General features: G+C 60.1%; 2 protein-coding genes across 3 annotated transcripts in view; both read left to right on the plus strand.

Annotated features, from left to right (window-relative positions):
- Positions 1–2,574: 2,574 nt before the first annotated feature.
- On the plus strand, positions 2,575–14,005 carry LOC100346742 (scavenger receptor class F member 2; the record flags this gene model as incomplete). Its single annotated transcript, XM_008269448.4, is given in 19 exon segments — positions 2,575–3,342; positions 3,555–3,725; positions 4,956–5,153; positions 5,266–5,427; positions 6,018–6,167; positions 6,538–6,686; positions 6,765–6,876; positions 7,483–7,610; positions 7,774–7,932; positions 8,178–8,310; positions 8,510–8,686; positions 11,379–11,422; positions 11,554–11,640; positions 11,835–11,904; positions 12,224–12,321; positions 12,686–12,770; positions 12,859–12,996; positions 13,592–13,702; positions 13,911–14,005. Coding segments are annotated over 18 exon segments (2,255 nt in total), but the record flags the coding sequence as incomplete, so codon positions are not given.
- A 686-nt stretch (positions 14,006–14,691) lies between these two features.
- The window catches only part of LOC138844642 (adenylate cyclase type 4-like), a 3,811-nt gene continuing 3,564 nt past the window's right edge, over positions 14,692–14,938 (plus strand). Inside the window, exon 1 of one of the 2 annotated variants that reach the window (XM_070053816.1) lies at positions 14,692–14,908. The gene's annotated coding sequence lies outside the window, so the exon portion shown is untranslated. The remainder of the gene's footprint in view (positions 14,909–14,938) is intronic. The other variant, XM_070053815.1, reaches the window with a different exon arrangement.

The raw sequence follows: 14,938 nt of genomic DNA on the forward strand, positions 1-14,938 counted from the left end.
GCCCAGCAGCCAGAGCTGCTCCAGTCCACCCCCCAGCCCCCTCCACGGGGCCTGGACCAGTGGCCACCCTGTCTGCCCTCAGCCTCTCCCTGTGGGCACAAGGGGTCAAGGTGCAGCCAGGAGTTTTGGCCCCTGACACTCTATGTAGTAGAAGCCCTGTGACACTCAGTTCCACAGGCCGCTCCACCAGATTCTCCAAAGAATCATGGCTGACCTAGCCCCACCTTCCAAGGTACCTGGATCTCCCACCCAAGGACCCCCTGACTACCCTTCCTGTCAACCTCCATACCCCTCCCCAATCTTTACAAAACCAGACCAACTCTTGCAGGGGGTGGGAGATTCTGGCTCCTCCATCCCCTACCCTCTCCTCGTCCCATCCTTTGCAGTTGGCAGAGGCAGTGTCTAGGGAGCCAGGGGGCACCCTGGACTACTTGGTCCCAGAATTGTTTGCCAATGGAAACCTGAAGACCTCTATGGCCAGTGATGTCTGCAGGTAAGATAGCCTACACACGCACATATCCCGGGTGTTTACAGCTCTCTGGGCCTTTCTGGGGGTGGAAGGTGAGAGAGAGGTTGAGCCAGTCGTTGGGCCAGGCCTCAGCTTTGTGTCTCCTGCAGCTTTGGGATCCTGATGCAGGCAGTGCTGGCTGGAAGGGAAGCTAAGTGTAAGCCTCTGTGTAGACACGAGGGTCCTTAACCCTAGGTGTCCACCCCCAAGCCCTCTCTGCCTGCCCTCCTGCTCAGCCTGCCCCCCTAACCTCCCCTTTGGCCAGCACTCCTGGCCCCTTCTGTGACGCAGCAGACGTCCCCTCACATGCTGCAATGCCTCCTCTTCCACCCCAGGGGTGGTGCCCACATCACTGCATGGAGCCGTGGGTGAAAGGCAGAACCAGCCCCCCTTGGCCGAGGTGCCTCCGCCCAGTCCTGAGACTCCTGGTTGGCAGGGCTGCAGGAGTCGATGCAGCGCTGCTGGAGCTGTGAGCCCAGAGACAGACGCTCCTTCCAGGGTGAGCTGGCTATGGAGCTGGAGGCTGGGGGAGGGGGAGGGCTGGATCTGGCAGCAGGGGCCTTTTCCCGAGGAAGGAACTTCCACTCACCTTCGACCTGCTCTGCTGTCCCTCAGAATGTCGCCCAGAAACCCACAAGGCTGAGAAGCGTGGCATGAACTTGTTCTCCAGGGACCCAGGGACGAATCCGGTAATAGGCACCCATTCCTTGCCCCTTCCTTTTCGGGGCTCAATTCTTCCACCAGGACCTACCTATAGGTCCAGGATACCTTACGGGGGAGATGGGACAGAGAAAGGGCTAGAGATCATCTAACCCGACCTGCTTGTTTACAAATCAAGAAACTGACACCCATTGGGAGAGGATCCCACTGAGGTCACACATCATGGCCTGAATTTGCCCCTGGGTCTCCCAGCTCTCTTCAGTGCCAGTTCTGTGAGCCCCTAAGTTCCATGGCCTCTATAGTGGTCCAGAGAGGTTCCAGAAAAAGAAAAAAAGACCTATCAGGATCTCAAGTGTCAGTTGCTGCTTCTCTTGAGCTTTTGCAAAGCCAATTCTGAAGGAAAAGGCACAGGGAACTGGCCTTGGCACAGCCACTGCCCGGCCCTGACTCTACCTGCACTTCCCCCAGTGAACACAAGGGGCCGCTGTCCATCTGCCCCATTGTTTTTGCTGACCTCTTTCGGACTGTTAAACCTCTCTTCGTTCTTTCTCTTAAAAGGTCACTATTTGTTATCTTAGACAACTCTTCCGCGGTGCATATTTGGAAACAACAACTCACTGACTATATAACAAACAACTGCCTGTCCAGCAGGGCCCGGTACCCTCCCGCATGGGTGTGAGTGCTGGCAGCACCCCCATAACTAGGTTGGAAAGAAAGCCAGCAAGAAGCTGAAGACTAGGGGACAGTGTTATGGTGCAGCGGGTTAAGCCGCCACCTGCACCGGTTGGAGTCTTGGCTGCTCCACTTCCCGGGCTGCTAATGCACTTGGGAAAGCAGCAGAGGATGGCCCCAAGTGCCTGGGCCCCTACCATCCCAGGCTCCTGGCTTCCACCTGGCCCTGGCTGTAGTAGCTATTTGGGGAGTGAACCAGTGGATGAAAGATCTCTCTCTAACTCTACTTTTCAAATAAATAAATCAATATTTAGAAAGAAGAAGCCTGGAGAGGGCTTTGAGGCCAGCTGTCTCCAGGAGTTAACCCCTTGTGGTCCCTGGCTTTCCAAGTAAATCCAGCCGGGCCCAAAGTGATTTTGTAATCCGCCCCAACCCCCATCCATCCCCCACCACTGGGAGTCGATAAAGGCAATGGAAGTTTGGCATCAGCCAGGAGGCTGGGGAGGGGCAGCCAGGGAGAGGGCAGCACCGCGGGGTGGGGTGCAGGAAGTAGGAGGCTGGGGGCTGGAGGCAGGCAGCCGCGTGGCACACAAGGTCAGGGCCCAGCTGGCGGCAGGAAGGAATCCCAGATGCCTGCTCTAATCTCAGGGTGGAGCGCTTCCCCTAGAGCCCCGCCCGCAGCCTACACTCTGGGGTTAGAGGCTGTGGGCCCGCACCGCCTTCTCCCTCTCCTTCTAGACCTCGGGGGCTCGGCCACAGCCACGCGCGTGTGTGTTGGGCGGAGGGAGAGTCTCCGTGGGAACCCTCAGACCCCAGCTCTCCTCGTGCGCTGCACTGTGCCCGCCTCACCTTCACCTCCCTCTGCTACCCACACGCCAAGTTGCTTCCTAGACACTGGAGCCGTCTGATTCGCCGCTGGCGGCCAGGAGGAGAGGCTTCGCACAGAGGCGCCCCTTCCCACGGGGCTGTAGCGCGCGAGACCAGGAGGCTGGGGGAGCAGTGCCCGTGTCCTGACTTAGATCCAGCGCCCGTGGGGCGCCGCGGTTCTCACCAAGCTTCGCTCCAGCCCTGCTCAGCCTCCGCACGTGCAAGCGACCCGCCCCCGCTGAGAGTTTGCCATTCGGCCCGCGCCAGCCCCTCGCGTCTCTCCCACGGCCCACACTCCCCTTCCGAGACGGGGGCCGAGTGGCGAAGACCGTGAGATTACGGGAGACGATCGGAGCGAGGGAGGAGGCCCGGCGAGTCCGGCTGCCGCACGGGAAGGGGCCGGGCCGCCTCGTTGGGGAAGTGGGAGGGGGCCGTGGCGCCGGGAGGGAAGCGCCTGGCGCCCAGGGCACTGGAGCCACTAGTGCAGGGCAAGCGTGACTCCGCATCCCAGACCCCCAGGCTCCCTCGCGGGTCCTAGCCCACTCGGCGGCTGCAGCGTGGCGAGCAGCGAGTTCGGGAGAGAGGGGGAGCACGCGGCTTCTTGGCGTCAACGGCAAGTCGTGTCCCGCCCGGTGGTGAGGCTTTTGCTGGGGCACGTCCACAGTCTGGGGCTGAGGGAGGAGAGGAGGGCTGGGGCTGGGGTCCCCTCACCTCCCTCTAGGAGCGGGCTGGGAACCGGACGCGATGGCGGCGCGCGCGGGGAGACGTGGCTAGGAGCAGGTGGGAGAGGCGCGCGCCGTGGGGCCTGCGGGGCTGCGGGACCTCACTCGGCGCGGGCCCTCCCCAGGCCGCGGCCACCATGGCGCGCCTCTTCAGCCCCCGGCCGCCTCCCAGCGACGACCTCTTTTACGAGACCTACTACAGCTTGAGCCAACAGTACCCGCTACTGCTGCTGCTGCTGGGGATCGTGCTGTGCGCGCTCGTGGCGCTGCTCGGCGTCGCCTGGGCCAGCGGCAGGGTGAGCCGGGCTGCCGCTGCGGGGTGCCGGGAGGGTCACCGCCTAGGGGGTGTTGGGGGGCTGAGATGTAGGGGAGCGGTGGCCTTTTCGATGTCTGCTCTTTGTTGGGGACCAGAAACGAAGCGTTGAGCCTTGCTCCTCACTGCGGTGACCCTGGCCACGTCCCTGCGCCCTCGGCAGGGAGGGAGCTGGGTCCAGGATGCTGAGCGCTTCTCTGTGAGGTCGGACAGACCTGTGAGCCTCCGCGGTCTGCTGGCTCTACAATAAATCCAACACCGGATTTTCCAGTTTTCCAGAGGGGAAATTCTACTCAGAGCCCCGAGGGAATTCATTTCCTGGCTTTCTCTCCCTATTAGGGGATGTGGGGCAGTTGTACCCAGACTCCCAGAAGGCGCCCTCCATCCCGCTCCCATTGAGTCCCAAAATAAACCCCCTTTCAGTTTATCTTTGGGGAGGAAGGGGCTCATCCCTTCCATATCTGGAGACATCTTGCTCCTGGTTCTCTCCTTCCCTCCATCCCCCGTGGAGACAAGGTTGGGGAAATCCCTGGGCGTAGTCCTCACATTGCTGGTCCACCCCAAAGTCCGGGAAGAAGTAGGTAGGAAAGGCGGGGACAGCAGTGGGATTTGTAAGCCGAGGAGCTGAGGCAGGTGGCAAGGTTGCAGCCCTGGCGGCCCGAGAAGTGCGGGGCGCCCCCTGCTGCCCGAGCGCTACTTTGCGCCATGCGCGAAGCTTTGAGCTGCCTGGATGCAGCTCAGTGAATGGGCCGCATTTGCAGACACTCGTTCCTCAGTAGATTCTTGTGAGCTAGGGTCCTCCACTTGCTTGGGGACCCCAGACTGGTACTGTGGTTCCCATCTGACAGATAAGAAGTCAGGCCCAGAAAAGTCATGGATGCACAAATAGTCACTATGGGATCCGAGCCACTTCTGGATAGATGTCCCAGGTTCCGGGGGCGGATATAGGTTGAACCACAGGAGCCTGGCGACTCTGCAGATAACAAACAGCAAGGTGTCGGCCATCCTATATGGTTTGACCTCATATGAACCACAAGCGGAAGTGCCCTGCTTCCTTTTCTACTGGATTTGAGACACTTTTCAGAACTGGCCTGAGCGGCTACCTGCTGTTCTTCCAGCCAGTTCGTTCCTTCTCCCGCTGCAGGAGCTTACCCCCACCCCCACCCCCACGGCCTCGCGCCCTCATCTGGCCTCCCGCACTCCCTCCCTGCAGGAGCTGATCTCAGACCCGAGCTTCCTAAGCACCGTGCTGTGCGCGCTGGGCGGCTTCTCGCTGCTGCTGGGCCTGGCTTCCCGCGAGCAGCGACTTCAGCGCTGGACGCGCGCCCTGTCCGGCCTCGTGTGGGCCGCGCTGCTAGCGCTCGGCCACGGCTTCCTGTTCACAGGGGGCGTGGTGAGCGCCTGGAACCAGGTGAGAGGGCAGGCAGACCAGGGGGTGGAATCGGAACGCAGCAGCCTCAAACTCCCGCCCAGGTCAGGAGCAGCGCAACGCAGGCCTTAGGCTTCCTGCGCCCCGTCCCCAGGTGTCCTTTTTCCTCTTCGTCATCTTCACGGCGTATGCCATGCTGCCCTTGGGGATGCGGGACGCGGTCGCTGCAGGCCTGGCCTCTTCACTCTCGCACCTGCTGGTCCTGGGGCTGTACCTTGGGCCACAGCCTGATTCGCAGCCGGCGCTGCTGCCGCAGGTGAGCACGCGCTGGCCCCTCCCTCAGACTAGCCCCGCGCTGCGCGCTGGTCGGCTCCTGCGGGAGTTTGGGAGTTTGCCGAGCTGTGCTTCAAGGCAGGGCGCAAAGCTGGGAGCAGGATACCAGCACAGACAGTCCGGCTCGTGCCCTCGTGAAGCAGGGCTACGTAGCCCAGAAAGTTCTAGGCCAATGGGGTAGGGAGTTATGGCTCGCTCAGGGATGCGGGGAGCAGCGGGGCGACAGACGTGAATGATTGGATGATGGAACCTACAAAGGGCATTGCAGGTGAAATCGGAACTTGAATGGTTTTGTGCAGCAGGAGCAGGGAGGGGAATGAGAATGGGGGCAGGCGTTGGGGTGGGGGGCGGGGGAGAGGATGGTCCCAGGCAGAGGAAAAGTCCATGCAAACGTCTATAGACTTAAGAGGCCATGTTGGCACGGCAGCCAAGGGTATGGAGGACGGGCACCCCTTGTCCCGTAATACTTAGGATCCTCGCTGGGGAGCCACCTCCCCCCAACTCCAGCTACCTACATAGACACCCCCATCCCCTCCGGGTCCGGCGCCCTCTGTGACTGGCGCTCACCCGCAGCTTGCAGCCAACGCAGTGCTGTTCGTGTGTGGGAACGCGGTGGGGGCGTACCACAAAGCGCTGATGGAGCGTGCCCTGCGCGCCACCTTCCGCGAGGCGCTCAGCTCCCTGCAGTCGCGCCGGCGGCTGGACACCGAGAAGAAGCACCAGGTCAGCCGGTGCGGGAGGCACGGGTGGGAGCGGTGCTGCGGGGAGATGCTCGGATCCCACAGCCGAGTGACTGAGCAGCTCGCCTGCCTTCTACCGTCCCTTCTCCTTTGTATAAAACGGGCTGTTGCCCACCGTGGGACGTGGTGGAGGGGTTCAAACGGACTGAAATTTACAAAAGCAATTCTAAAGAATGTTACCTGTTCAGTGAAGAACTGGAATTCAGGCTTCCTGCCGGGAGATTGGTCCCCAGCGGGGATGCAGACATGACTGGGGGCTGGAGGAGCACCCACAGAGAGCACCTGGTGGGGGCTGGAGCAGTGGTGAGCTCCTGGGTGGTTGGGGGGGGGGGTCTCATAGTCGCCTCCTCCAGGAACACCTGCTGTTGTCCATCCTTCCTGCCTACCTGGCCAGGGAGATGAAGGCAGAGATCATGGCTCGGCTGCAGGCTGGACAGGGGTCCCGGCCAGAGAGCACCAACAACTTCCACAGCCTCTATGTCAAGAGGCACCAGGGAGTCAGGTGTGAGGAAGGAGGGCTTGGGGGGTGGGGGAGGCGGTGGGCAGAGACCCAGCCCCACTGACTGTGTGCCCCGTGCAGCGTGCTGTATGCTGACATCGTGGGCTTCACCAGGCTGGCCAGCGAGTGCTCCCCCAAGGAGCTGGTGCTCATGCTCAACGAGCTCTTTGGAAAATTCGACCAGATCGCCAAGGTCAGGCCTCCCCGGCCACCCGCAGACCCTCAGACACCCCAGCCTGGGAGCCCCTTCTGAGGGAAACTCCCTCCCTGGAAGACCCCAGTCCCACCTCAGAGTCAGGGTGGGCTCCCAGGCACTCCAGCAGAAGCAACAACCCTCTCAAACGTGCCAGTCCTGCTGCTGCTCCCTAACTCAGACCTCCACAGACGTCCCAACCACAGGGCCCTGGTGGGGGTGCCTCTGGACCTGCAACTAAATCTAGGGAGGCTTTCAGAGGCTCTAGCCTAGGGAGGCCACTCTGAGAGAGACTGCTGCCCCAGGCGGCCCCAGCCCTGCACTCGTCAGCCCCCGGGCTGCCTCCAAGCAACCTATTTTAGCCCTCCACCCAGCAGCCCTTTCATCCTGAGACCACATGCATGACCCCAAATCTAGGTGCCCCCTACACGTGCCCAGTCTGGGGAGAGCCACAGACGTGCCTCCTGAGAAAGACATCTGCATGGGAGACCTCAGTCAAGTTCAGGGAGACCCTGCACATGCGCAGTCTCAGAAGTCTTCCAGACCACTGCCCTCCTCGCTCCTTCTAACCAGTGTCCTCTCCGCACACGCACCCCCTACTCCCAGGAGCACGAATGCATGCGGATCAAGATCCTAGGGGACTGCTACTACTGTGTCTCCGGGCTTCCAGTCTCCCTGCCAGACCATGCCATCAACTGCGTACGCATGGGGCTGGACATGTGCCGGGCCATCAGGTCAGCTGAGAGGGGACAAGAAGGGATCAGAAGGGATGGATGTGGGAGGGGCAGGAAGCAGGTGGAAGTCCTTGAGGGAAAGGGGTGTGGCCTTGGTGGGCAGGGCTGGAGGCCTGACTCACCCTGTCCCCGCCTTCCCTACCTCACCCCGCACTGTGCTCAGGAAACTGCGGGCAGCCACTGGTGTAGATATCAACATGCGTGTGGGCGTGCACTCGGGCAGCGTGCTCTGCGGAGTCATCGGCCTGCAGAAGTGGCAGTACGATGTCTGGTCCCATGACGTCACACTGGCCAACCACATGGAGGCAGGCGGCGTGCCAGGGTGAGGCTGGGGACCCCAGGCAGCTACAGCAGGAAGCAAACCAGGCCCTGCGAAGCACTGCCAACCTCTCCTAGTTCCTTCACAGGAGAACAATCCCTACAGGGCTCAGGGAGATGCGGGGGTACAGGGAGGGGTGCTGGGAGGCACAGGACCCTTCTTTAAGTCCCCGGTCCAGAAGTGATCTTTGGGAGAAGTGAGACGTTTGGAGGCCCTTCCTGCTCACTTCCACCACCCCCTCCTTCCAGACGAGTGCACATCACGGGGGCCACGCTGGCTCTGCTGGCCGGGGCTTACGCAGTGGAGGACGCAGCCATGGAACACCGGGACCCGTACCTTCGAGAGCTAGGGGAGCCGACCTACCTGGTCATTGATCCCCGGGTAAAAGCCCAGCCTGGGCCCCTTGGGCTGACCCACAGGAGCCACCCATAGTCAGCAGGCCTGGTCTCTTCTCCCTCGCTGGAGAGGGGTTCCTGAGTCCCAGTGCGGGGAGGGGCTGAGGGAGGGGACAAGCCTCCGTGTAAGCGGTGTGGGAAGAATCGATGAGTGTCTGTCCTCACCAAAAGCCCTCATGCTGCAGGCCGAGGAGGAGGACGAGAAGGGCACAGCAGGAGGGCTGCTGTCCTCTCTCGAGGGCCACGAGCTGCTGCGTCCGTCTCTGCTGATGACCCGCTACCTGGAGTCGTGGGGTGCAGCCAAGCCTTTTGCCCACCTGAGCCACATAGACAGCCCTGTGTCCACCTCCACCCCTCTCCCGGTATGTGCTGCCCCACTGGGGGCCCTGACGCTTAGGGAAACTCACTTCACTGTCTTCTTCAGGCTCTGCCCCCACCACCAGTGAGTCACAGGATCGTGGGTGACATCTCAAGGTCATGAACTGTGTAGTTGTCTCAGTCATGAGTTCAGGCCCTTCCTTCCAGAGAAGGAGCAAAGATAACTGGCCTGCAGGCTCAGCTCAGAGAAGATGTGAGATTGTGGACACCATGTCTGGTGTTCCCCAGCCTCCACTCGGGAGAGCCCCTTGCCCTGGCTCGACGAGAGCAGCCTACCTCGCTTCCACTCTGCTTTCCGTGCTGCACACACATCCCACCAGGAGATGTCTCTGTTTCACTCAGGCCCTACAACCGCACACTCGCGTCTAAAGTTCCCAGTGGGGACCAATGGGTCACTGCACACGGACAAAACGAGGAGACAGTAAAAAATCACATGTGGACTTGAAGAAGGCAGTCATGCTGAGCAGGCAGGGGCTGTGACCAGGAGAGGGAAGGCAGTGGGTCCACGCTTGTCTAGGTGAAGCCAGGGCAGGGCCCGGGGGTACCTACTGACCTTCCAGATGGAGGAGGAGCCTGGGTCTCCCCTGCCTGCTGGCTCCAGGGAGTGATGATCACTGAGGGCTGCCAGACCCCCTCATGCAGGGACTCAGGTCCTGTCCTCAAAAACAGGCGCCAGGATCAAATCCTGTCCCCTTGGCCTGCTCTCCTCCGTCTGACTCAGTCTTGCCGGCTACCTTCCTGCAGATGGCCCCAGAATCTCCTCCACTGGGCAGACCTGGTTGGCCTTCCTCTGTTCCATCCTCCTCCTCTCCCCCAGCAGGCAATGCAACCAAAGATCAGTGGACAGCAGGGAGTAGGGAGCAGGGGCAGTGGTGGGTCAGGGAAGCACTTAATTCTAAGCCTTAAAATGGGGTTAGCAAGGGGGCAGAAGGGGTTGGCTGGCAGGTGGCAGAGGAAGGAAGGCCCAGCTGACTATTGCAGGAGGGGGTCTCCGGGGTGGGGGTGGAGTCATGTGTGGGATTTACAAGAAGGCCAGGTGACCCTGGGTGCCGTTCCCATGGGAGGAATGGCGGCCAGAGGCCATGCTAGGGCTCCTACCACCCTCCACTGCTGCACAGGCTAGCAAGTACTGGGGGTGAGGAGCAGGAACCCCTTGCTCAAGGGCATCGCCTGGGGCGGGGCCTCACTAGCCCAGATTTCACCTCTCAGCCCCTGGAGTCCCACGGGCTTGGCCAAAGGCTCAAACTCTCGAGACTCACCATTAGTTCACTCTTCAACAGCGGAATTTTGGAGCACTGGGCAATGTTGGTGCACTCCTTTAGTGCTCAGCCATTGATCCCTTCCAGGTCTTTGAGCACCCACGCTGCGGAAGGTGCTAGGCTAGTTCTTGAGAGAATAGAAAAGCATAGCATGTTGTTTTCCCTGCCTTCAGATACCTTACAGCACTGGGGTGGGGGGCAGGTTGTGGTTTGGAAGATGTTAGATCCAGGCATAGATGCATAGGCTCATACCCAGAACATACCATTCCCCGCCCCCAGCACTCCCTCCCCTTCTTCCTTTCCCATATACCAGGTCTTAGTTTGGTAGATGATGTGACCCTGTGACCCTGCCTCCTTCACATGAACCAGAGAGAACAGGGATGAATGGCGCCATATTTCTTATCCTGGACAGTGGCCTCTGAAACTTCTCTCCCTCTGGGTTGCTTGGTTTGCCTGCTCATGTCATGCCTCTGTAGCCACTGTGCCTCCCTCTTGGTAAAGAAGAGAGAGGCTGTCATCAGGCTTATTTCCCGTCCTCGGCCCCCTTCCTTGTTACCCACCCTCACTGCCTCTCAGCTCAGCTCTGCATTGTCACTTGGGTTTATTATTTTTTCAAAGAATTATTTTATTTATTTGACAGAGTTACAGAGAGAAGGAGAACCAGAGAGAAAGGTCTTTCATTCCGCTGGTTTACTCCCCAAATGACCACAACAGTCAGAGCTGAGCTGATCAGGAGCCAGGAGCTTCTTCCGGGTCTCTCACATGGGTGCAAGGGCCCAAGGATTTGGGCCATCTTCCACTGCTTTCCCAGGCCATAGCAGAGAGCTGGATCAGAAATGGAACAGCTGGGACTCAAACTGGTGCCCATATGGGATGCCGGCACTGCAGATGGGGGCCTCACCCTGCTGTGCCACAGCACCGGCCCCGTCATTTGGGTTTAACTCAGTGGTGTTTGGGGCATCCAAGGGTGATGAGAGTCCTGCCCTTGGAATCTGTGCAGTCTGTAGGGAAAGTGAGGCACAGAGAAAGCCACGCCCATCTATAGAAGATAAGGGGCAAGGCCAGAGTGAACCAGCGGATGGAAGATCTCTCTCCATAATTCTACCTTAAAAAATTAGATAACTAAAAAGTGCAGAAAAATAAAAGACAAAGGGCTGCGCAGTTAATTGATGGAAACTATGAGGAACGAAGTGTTACAGACCTTGGGGGTCTAAAGAGTCAGAGGAACCTTTAAGGAGGAAATGTGGGGGGCGGGGATTGGTGGGGAGAGAGAGAAGTCACGGGAACAGGGGAACCAGCCAGGTCAGATGTCCAAGGTCAAGGACATGGGTCAGGCATGGGGTGCGGCTCACTGTCTGCCTCCCTGCAGAGGCAGCACTCACCACCTCCCCCTCCCCTACCCGTGTTCTCCCAACAGGAGAAGGCCTTGGCTTCCTTCAGCCCCCAGTGGAGCCTGGACCGGTAGGAGGTCTGAGTGTCGTGGACAGTGGGGCTGTCTGGGCGACCTTCCTCTGTCCTCCCTGACGCGGCGGCTGCTTTGCCAGATGCTTTGGAGGATCTCCATGCTGACAGGCTTGGCTGTCACTGTGCAGGAGCCGTACCCCCCGGGGCCTAGACGATGAGCTGGACACCGGGGATGCCAAGTTTTTCCAGGTCATCGAACAGCTCAACTCTCAGAAGTACGGACAGCAGAGGGGCTGGGAGGGATGGAAGCTCCGCGCTCGTCCGGTCGAGCAGGGGTGGAGCTCCTCCCTGCAGGGGTGTGAGGGGCTGCCATGGACAGAAACCTCAGCTGACCACCCCCTCCTGCCCTCACCGCACCCCGCCATGCCCTGCCCATCCCTCTGAGGCGCTGTCTCTGACCTCTCACCAGACAATGGAGGCAGTCGAAGGACTTCAGCCCACTGACGCTCTACTTCAGAGAGAAGGAGATGGAGAAGGAGGTGGGCTGCGGTGGGGGTGAGGGGGTGGGGGACACCAGAGAATTTCCCAACCTGAGAAGAGATCAGGCCCTGGGTCCCCAGCTCTGCTTCCTTGTGATTCTGGGGTTGAAGGGTTTGTGCCTCTCTCGGAAAGGAACGTCACCCTATAGATTGAGTTATTGGATGGTGGGAGGGGGCAGAAGGGCAGCTCCTTGGAGAACTTGAGCTGGTGTTGGGGGGAGTAAGGCCGGGAAGCCACCTCTTGCCTGGGCCTTGGTACCTTCAAGGTGACAGACACACTGGTGCCCTGTCTCCACCCCATCCCCTGCCTCCCTCCCAGTACCGTCTCTCCGCACTCCCTGCCTTCAAGTACTATGCAGCCTGCACCTTCCTGGTTTTTCTCTCCAACTTCATCATCCAGATGCTGGTGACAGACAGGTGAGGGCCCCTGACCCCTGCCTAGGGGACATTTGCACAGGTGCTAGGAGAGGTGAGGACTTGTTCAAAACTCAGCCAGGTTAACGAGCTGTGGCCGAAAGGCCAAGAGAGCGAGCTGATGCGAGCTGAGCCATGAGCTCCTGTCCCCTTCCAGGATTGTCCCTTCTTGGTTGGTTTCTGTTCCTCCGCATCACTGCCCTAGACCCTCCACCCTTTCCAAGTCTTCAGGACTTTGGATCTTTTGTCAGACTGGATCCTGGGGCAACCTCCCTCCTACCCCCCCACACCCCATCTCCCACCCAGCTCCCACAGCACCCACCCAGCACACAGTGTGCTACAAGGCCTCCCTCTTGTCTCCTTTTAGGCCCCCAGCTCTGGCCATCACCTACAGCATCACCTTCCTCCTCTTCTTCCTCCTGCTCTTCGTCTGCTTCTCAGAGCACCTGACGGTGAGGTGGGCCGAGGGGCGGGAATGGTGACCTGGCCTGAAGAAGGCCCCCCAGCCTCCTGACTAAGACCCTCATGCTCCTCCCGCAGAAGTGTGTCCTGAAGGGCCCCAAGATGCTGCACTGGCTGCCCACACTGTCCGGCCTGGTAGCCACACGCCCTGGACTGCGAGTGGCCCTGGGCACTGCCACCATCCTCCTCGTCTTCATCATGGCCATTACCAGCCTGGTGAGGACAGAAGGGCGCTCCCTGCACCCCCATCAGCGCATGTGGGGCCTGCCAGGGTCTGCCAGGGGACAGCTTGGGTTTGGAGGGCAGCTGCACTAAGGCCTGGAGATACTGGAAATGTTGTGCAAGTGTGAGGAGAAACGTTACAGCGCCTCCCCAAGTCCATCCTCGGGGAGTTGATAACACTGCTGGGCCTCTCTCCTGTCATTTTCCACGTAGGCAGCTCTTTATTACTTAGCTCACTTGGCTGATTTTTCACAGACCTTAGAACCATTTCTAGAATTCTATCCCTGGAAGGCACCTAGCACTCATCCTCTAGCCAAGTTCCAGAAAAGGAAGCTAAGGCCCAGAGAGGTTAAGTGGCTGGCGAGAGCTCACACAGCAGGTCCTTGGCAGATGAGTATTTAGGACACCCCGTCACACACACAGAGAGATTCTGCCCACGGTAAGGGCACTGGTGCTGAGGCCCCTTGCCAGTCGGAGCTAGCACAACCCACCCTGGATGGAGGGTGTCTGGATTGGGTGGAGGAGTCTGGCCCTGGCTTACCCCTGGGTCAGTCGAGACCCAGCACAGGTCTCCTTGTTTCCTCTGCAGTTCTTCCTACCAGCATCGCTGGACTGTCCACCCTGGGCTCCCAATGTGTCCTCCATTGCTTTCAACCTCTCCTGGCAGCTCCCTGGGTCCCTGCCCCTCCTCAGTGTCCCAGTAAGTGTTCCTCAGTCACCTCCTGCAAACCCTTCCGCAGCAACCCCCTCTCCATGCCCTGTGTGTGTGTGTGTGTGTGTGTGATAGAGAGAGAGAGGCCACCTGGCCCCCGGGCAGGCCCTGGGAGGGACTGGACAGGAGCCCGCGGGCATCCCTGGCCGCTGCCCAGGGGCAGGTGCACGCCTGAGCTCCTTGCCTGGCGCCCTAGTACTCCATGCACTGCTGCGTGCTGGGCTCCCTGTCCTGCTCCCTCTTTCTGCACATGAGCTTCGAACTCAAGCTGCTGCTGCTGCTGCTCTGGCTCGTGGCCTCCTGCTCCCTCTTCCTGCACTCCCACGCCTGGCTGTCCGACTGCCTCATCGCCCGCCTCTACGTGGGACCCTTGGACTCCAGGTGCGCATGGTTGCCGGACAGGCCCTCAGGGACAGGGCTGAGATGAGACACAGTGGAGCTGGGCTTGCCTCACTCACCTGAATCACCTACAGGGCAGAAGCGGAGGGAGGCTGAGAGTGTCGCGGGTGCTGGGGGCAGGGAGGAGGCCAGCGGGAAGGGACAGAGAGAGGGACAACCCCGCTCTGTGGCCTCCACAGGCCGGGCGTGCTGAAGGAGCCCAAGCTGATGGGAGCCATCTCCTTCTTCATCTTCTTCTTCACCCTCCTTGTCCTGGCTCGACAGGTGAGTCACCCAGCTCAGCGCCCTCCTCCCCAGGGCCTCCTTATGAGTGGTGAGGTTGAGGTCCCTGTATTTGGGACTTGGTCGCTCTCATCTTCAGGATTGAGCCCAAGTGGCCATTGGAAGCTTCTAGGCAAGCAGTCCTGCTACCTTTCTCCTTCACTGCCCAAAGGGGGCGCCCTCGAGTTCTCCCTCTTTCTGCTCACGCTTCCAGTTCTGCACACACTAATCTGAATCCGGTTTCAAGCGCAGTCTCTCTGCAAAGACAGTTGCACCCTTTGCCTTTTCTCTAAACTCGAGGCAGCAGGGGGTCGGGGTGGGGGATGAGCGCTCAGGAGCTGGGGCTTCCCCCGGCCCCCCGGTGACCTTCCCCAGAATGAGTATTACTGCCGCCTGGACTTCCTGTGGAAGAAGAAGCTGAGGCAAGAGCGCGAGGAGACAGAGATGATGAGAATCTGACCCGGCTGCTCTTGGAGAACGTGCTCCCTGCACACGTGGCCCCCCCAGTTCATTGGCCAGAAACGGCGCAACGAGGTGAGTCCGAGCCCAGACGCCACAGGGATT

This window comes from Oryctolagus cuniculus, chromosome 12 (assembly GCF_964237555.1).
Source record: "Oryctolagus cuniculus chromosome 12, mOryCun1.1, whole genome shotgun sequence".
Lineage (NCBI taxonomy): Eukaryota > Metazoa > Chordata > Mammalia > Lagomorpha > Leporidae > Oryctolagus > Oryctolagus cuniculus.